Raw genomic sequence first — 6,000 nt, 5'->3', positions numbered from 1 at the left:
TTAGGACTCTATATAGAGTGTTATTTTTCCTCCATAATTGTGATCATTCTGAACTTTTATTTTCTTTTTTTCTGAGTTAACACTATGACATCTTTCTTCATTGTTATTGTATTCTGCTTACAGATGCTATGCATGTATTTCATTGACATTCAAACATTTAACCAATTGGCTTCAATTTTGTTATGTATTTATGTGGCACTGTATGATAGGCACTTGACCATAAGGTTGGTTTGAACCTGAAGGTCGACGGTTCAAACTCACCAGCTGCTCATCGTAAACCCTATACAGGGTCACTGTCTGTGAGTCAAAACTGACTTGGCAGCACTTGACAATAACAGCAACATACCAGGGGTCAGCAATGACTCAGCTCTGCTGTTGTAGAACAAGAGTAGCCATAGACAATATGTAAACCAATGGGTATAGCTGTGTTCCAATAAAACTTTATTATGAAAGCAGGTAGTGAGACAGATTTGGCACACAAACAATAGTTGACTGACCCCTGGTTTATTGCTGTGAAAGTGGGTTTGCTGTTCTACAACCTGGGATTATTTTCAGTTTAGCAATGTGTCTCAGACCCCTCCATGCCTGCGTGTACTAGAATCCCGGAGTCTGGTCCATGGTGTGTCTATCTGGTTGTGTTGATGGACCTTAATTAGTGGCTCTCTATAGCAGCAACATTGAGCTAGCTCCTCTTTCTCTGTCTTCTCCTATACTCTGTGGTGAACACCTTTGTACTCAAGCTTGACCTTTGGACCAGTTTAACTTGGAGTGTTCCTGGGGAATCCTCATGTTGGGAGCACATTCTGGGACTGAAGAGTGTATACCCACCGACTAGTGATTGATTCCAACTCATTGTGACCCCACAGGACAAAGTAGAACTGCTCCTCAGGGGTTCTTAGACTGTAGATCATTATGGGAGCAGACAATCTTATCTTTCTCCCAAGGAGTGGCTGCTAAGTTTGAACCACCAGCCTTGTGGTTGGTTAGCAGCCCAATGCTCAGCCCACAGTGTCACCAGGGCTCCTTGAACGACTGTTTATAATGTGTTTTATCTGGTTCACTTTGTGTGTTAAGCTTTTCTGACTTTAAAAACAAAACAAGATTTTGCCATCGAGTCAAATCTAACACATGGTGACCCCACATTTGTCAAAGTAAAACTGTTCTACAGGGTCTACAGTGGCTGATTTTTCTAAAGTAGATTGCCAGACTCTTCTTTCAAGGCATTTCCAGGTAGGCTTGAACCGCCAACCTTTTGATTAGCCACAAAGTGCATCAACCCTTTGCACCTCCCAGGGACTCCTTTTCGGATTTAGTTGTCAACATTTAAAACTCAAAACAAGTTTATAGAATTGCCAGAGTGTGGAACTCTAAAACCATGAGGTGACGAGAGGGGTCAGGGATGCCTGAAGGTCGTGTCCTTGCTGCTGTCTCCCTAAGTAACTTCAAGTTGGCCCTCATGCCCTACTGCTCAGCCCCAGGCCCCAGTGAGAAGACCAGTCACAAGGAATCAAGGGCTTGGAGAAGGTGCTAGTCTCGCCTTTGAAGTCTTGTCTTGGCCAGGCCTCCCCCACACCTACACTCCCCCTGTGTCTTGTCTCTCCTAGGTACTGTGGCACCGTGCCCAGTATGAGCCCTTCTTCCACATGCTCAGTGACCCCGAGGCCTATGTGTTCACCTGTGTCAACCAGACAGCAGAGCAGCAGGAGCTAGAGGATGAGCAGCGTCGACTATGCGACATCCAGCCCTTTCTGCCCGTTCTGCGCCTCGTGGCCCGAGAGGGCGACCGTGTGAAGAAGCTCATCAACTCACAGATCAGCCTCCTCATCGGCAAAGGTACCCCTGCCGGTAGGTCCCGCCACAGGGTACCGTCTGCCAGTGCCCCAAGCTGACCCTACCTCTTCCTGCCTCTCAGGACTCCATGAGTTCGACTCCTTGAGAGACCCAGAGGTGAACGACTTCCGCACCAAGATGCGCCAGTTCTGTGAGGAGGCTGCATTGCGCCGCCAGCAGCTGGGCTGGGAGGCTTGGCTGCAGTACAGCTTCCCCCTGCAACTGGAGCCTGCAGCGAGGGGCTGGGGCGCTGGCACCCTGCGCATCCCCAACCGGGTCCTCCTGGTCAATGTCAAGTTCGAGGGCAGCGAGGTGAGCCCTGTTCCTTCCCCTCACCTAGACATTGCTGTAGTTTCTGCTGAGGGATGTTTCCCCATGGCCCCCCAAACCCACCTCCCTCTAGGAACATCCCTGCACACGAGGGCTCCACTAGATGTTTCACCAGGCCAGTTAGACCAGGCCTCACTGGTCCCAGTAAAACAGAGTGGTCAGTGGTAGTAGGCCACTCGTTTATTCATTCATTCAACCAAAACTGCCTGAGTGTTAGTCTGATGTCCTCACCAGTGGTCACTAAGACCCTCAGGGAGCTCATCTGTGGGGAATGGAGCTGCCTACTACAGACACCAGGGTCCCCTGGGCCCCAGTCTGCCATGGGACAGAAGGCTGACCCACCCTTCTCCCCCCAGGAGAGCTTCACCTTCCAGGTGTCCACCAAGGACATGCCCCTGGCGCTGATGGCCTGTGCCCTCCGGAAGAAGGCCACAGTGTTCCGGCAGCCACTGGTGGAGCGGCCGGAGGACTACACGCTGCAGGTGAACGGGAAGCAAGAGTACCTCTATGGCAGCTACCCTCTCTGTCAGTTCCAGGTGAGGCCCGGGGGCCCGAGCCTTGTTCCCCACGGCCCTGCACTGGACCTCGGGGGTCAGGGGATGACGAGAGCTGGTCCTTAGGTCCTTCTTAAGCCTGATGAGCCAGGGCTTTGGGGGTTATGGCCAAAGCATCCCTCACTGGGCTGATCCTCTCTGTAAACACAAGGAGAGACGCCATCCTGAAGAGGTGATGGGGTGGGAGCACCCCGGAGGCCCTGGGGTGGGTGAGGAGGAAGCTGTCCATCATCAGCTCAAATTGTGTTCCTCTCAGTATGTCTGCAGCTGCCTGCACAGTGGGCTGACCCCCCACCTGACCATGGTGCACTCCTCCTCCATCTTGGCCATGCGAGATGAGCAGAGCAACCCCACGTCCCAGGTCCAGAAGCCCCGCAGCAAACCACCCCCTATCCCTGTCAAGAAGGTGAGCTAGCAGCCTGCGCAACCTCTCCCCCATCCCTCTGCTCACCATGTGCTCAACCCCAAAGCCTGTTGGGAAGATCCTGGGTCAGCCATAGGTCCAGGACCTGCAGCCTCATGTCCCATGGCTGCTCCAGGTGGAGAGTTGGGGTTTTGAGCCTGAGAGGCTCATGGGGCCGGGGCTGGCTGACCTGCTGCCCAGCCCCACGGATGCCAGCATCCCATACTTTCAGTAGAGCTCAGGCAGTGGCGCTGGGGCATCTACACAGCGCGTTTTCTGGGAAAGGACGGTGTCTGAGTTTTGCCACAAACCTGCAACACCCGTACACCACCCCCAAACAGTGTTCAGAGCAGTGTGCCCAGTGAGAGAGTTCTGGTTCTACGTGGCCCATGGCCTGCACCATCACAGTCCTGCTTCTTTCTCACCCAGCCTTCCTCTTTGTCCCTGTGGTTCCTGGAACAGCCATTTTGCATTGAGCTGATCCAGGGCAGCAAAGTGAATGCTGATGAACGCATGAAGGTAGGGACTCCAGGGGCAGGTGGAGAGCTAGGGGCGTTTGCACACACAGGTGGCTGTGGCTGGAGGGACAGCAGAGGAAGAAGGGGGGGGGGGGGGGGTCACACGAAAGCCTCCTGACCACATTACCCAGCTTCCCTTCCCAGAGTTGTTTGAAAGCTGCTTCAAAACAGGAAGCTGGGGGTGGAGTGGGGGAGCCAGGCTGGCCAGCCTAAGAGATCAATTCGCAGAAACTTAGACCCAGCCGGATTCTGGGTATTGAGCTTAGTGGAGGTGGTGGGAATCAGGCCCAGCCCTAAGAAGCAGGAACCACAGAGTGATGGTGGTACTGTTGGGGGGGGGGGTGTTGAGGGGGGAGCAGCTGCAGGCACAGAAGAAGGTTGCCTCCAGCTGGGCGGAGTCTGGGTGTTCCCAGGGGCCCTGAAGGTGGAGTTGCAGGCAGGTGCAGCCATCCCTGTCTCACCCTGGGGGCTAGTGATAGAGTCTAGGCTCACCACTGCTGCAGTGACAATATGGAGACTGCACTGTCCTCGCTTCCAAACGGCTTCCAAACACCGTGACACTCCCAAACCTTTCTGTCCTTAGAACTGCCCTGTGATTCAGCAAGGTTGACTCTCATGCCTGTGGGTACTTTTTGGTAGGACACTTTTACCAGCAGGCAGGTCTGAGCTCCCCCACTAGGATTATGGTAGACTAGGTTAGATGGGCTGGCAGGCGCCGAGCTTCAGAAAGAGTGATGAGGGTGGGAGATGTGGAGTGGAGCCTTCCCAGTTCACAGAGGCTTGTGAGACCCCAAGAAGTGAAGGAATCCCCAAAATGTGGTATCTCCTGAGTCTACGTGGGGACACTGAGGCTCAGAGCAGGGAAGGGACCTGACCTGGAGTTCCACAGAGCCAGCAAGGGAGCTAATACCAGGCGCCCTTCTCCCCACCCGCTAGCTACAGGATCCTGTCCTACCCAGGCAGCCGGACCCTCCCTCTGCCATACCACCTTGTTCCTATGGAACTTAAGTGAGGCTATTCAAGGAGAAGAAAAGGAGCCCTGGTGGTGCAATGGCTTAAGCACTCGGCAGCTCACCTAGGGATGCCATGGAAGATAGACCTAGCAGTCTGCTTCTGAGGGGTCACAGCTGTAGAAAGCCCTAGGAAACACAGTTCTGCTCTGCACATATGGGGTCAGCAGGAGTCAGAATTGACTCCATGGCAAGTAACCATGAGGAGGAGGAGGAGATTTAGGCTTTAGGGCTGGGAAGACCTCAGTCCTGGTAGCCTGCTGGCTGAGTCTGGCTTGCCCTCTCACCCTGCTTCTGCTCAACCATATCCCGCCACCTCTCTCAGCTGGTGGTACAGGCGGGGCTTTTCCATGGCAATGAGATGCTGTGCAAGATGGTGTCCAGCTCAGAGGTGAGCGTGTGTTCGGGGCCCGTGTGGAACCAGCGTCTGGAGTTCGACATCAACATCTGTGACCTGCCCCGCATGGCCCGGCTCTGCCTCGCACTTTATGCCGTGATTGAGAAAGCCAGGAAGGCTCGCTCCACCAAGAAGAAGTCCAAGAAGGCGGTGGGTCGGGAAAGGCAGGGCGCCCCCTGCTGTACCCAGTCTTACCCCTGCAGCTAGGCCTCTCCTCATCCTGCACCCAGTCTGGGAGCGGGGCTCCAGGGAGCCCCCTCCCTGACCTGCCTCCACCCTGCCCTCAGGAAGCCCTTGGGATGCTGGGTTGTGAGCAGACTCCTTGGTCCTGTGGAGTCAGGGTGGAGGACAAAGTTGCCTGAGTCACAGCTCTAGGAACAGTGATGTTGGAGCTCTGAATCATGAGGCCCAGGATGTGACTCCACTCACCTCTGCTGACTCAGGCAGAGCTGAGCAAGGCCTGCTCTCTAGAGGCTGAAGTGATTGATTTCCGGGGGTTTTGAGAAAACAGGGGGCTTGGGGGTGTGTCCCTAAGAGCAGAGGGTATAATGACTTGGCTGACCTTCCTCACTGGGGTCCTGACAGGGAAGAGGACACAGTGGGTACACCCATCATCTGGGGTCTGATTGGGAATCCTCAGTTGGGGTCTGAATCATCTCCATCCTTCCTTGGGGTGTCTGGGTGAGGGCAAGGGAAGCTTGGCCTGGTGGCTGGTTCCACTCCACAGATGTGTAAATGGAGTCCCCTCAGGCCCTGACCTGCTCTGTCCTCCACAGGACTGCCCCATCGCCTGGGCCAACCTCATGTTGTTTGACTACAAGGACCAGCTGAAGACTGGGGAACACTGTCTCTACATGTGGCCCTCTGTCCCAGGTCTGCCTGGGCCAGATCCAGAGGTTTCAGGGGCTTGGGGGCCCCAGGGCTGGTGGCATTCCCCACAGACCTGACTCCATCTGTC

At 54.6% G+C, this 6,000-nt stretch overlaps 1 protein-coding gene across 2 annotated transcripts in view; it reads left to right on the top strand.

The window, feature by feature from the left end:
• Nucleotides 1-6,000, top strand: part of PIK3CD (phosphatidylinositol-4,5-bisphosphate 3-kinase, catalytic subunit delta) — a 35,150-nt gene that overhangs the window by 22,979 nt on the left and 6,171 nt on the right. Inside the window, exons 3-9 of one of the 2 annotated variants that reach the window (XM_006873089.1) lie at nt 1,605-1,833; nt 1,913-2,142; nt 2,517-2,696; nt 2,971-3,120; nt 3,547-3,636; nt 4,971-5,192; nt 5,819-5,915. In XM_006873089.1, coding sequence (XP_006873151.1) covers nt 1,605-1,833; nt 1,913-2,142; nt 2,517-2,696; nt 2,971-3,120; nt 3,547-3,636; nt 4,971-5,192; nt 5,819-5,915 — 1,198 coding nt within the window. Of the gene's footprint in view, nt 1-1,604; nt 1,834-1,900; nt 2,143-2,516; nt 2,697-2,970; nt 3,121-3,546; nt 3,637-4,970; nt 5,193-5,818; nt 5,916-6,000 lie in introns of both variants that reach the window. The other variant, XM_006873090.1, reaches the window with a different exon arrangement.

The sequence above is a fragment of the Chrysochloris asiatica genome, unplaced genomic scaffold, assembly GCF_000296735.1.
Source record: "Chrysochloris asiatica unplaced genomic scaffold, ChrAsi1.0 scaffold00223, whole genome shotgun sequence".
NCBI lineage: Eukaryota > Metazoa > Chordata > Mammalia > Afrosoricida > Chrysochloridae > Chrysochloris > Chrysochloris asiatica.
This window is presented reverse-complemented; position numbering and strand designations above follow the sequence as displayed.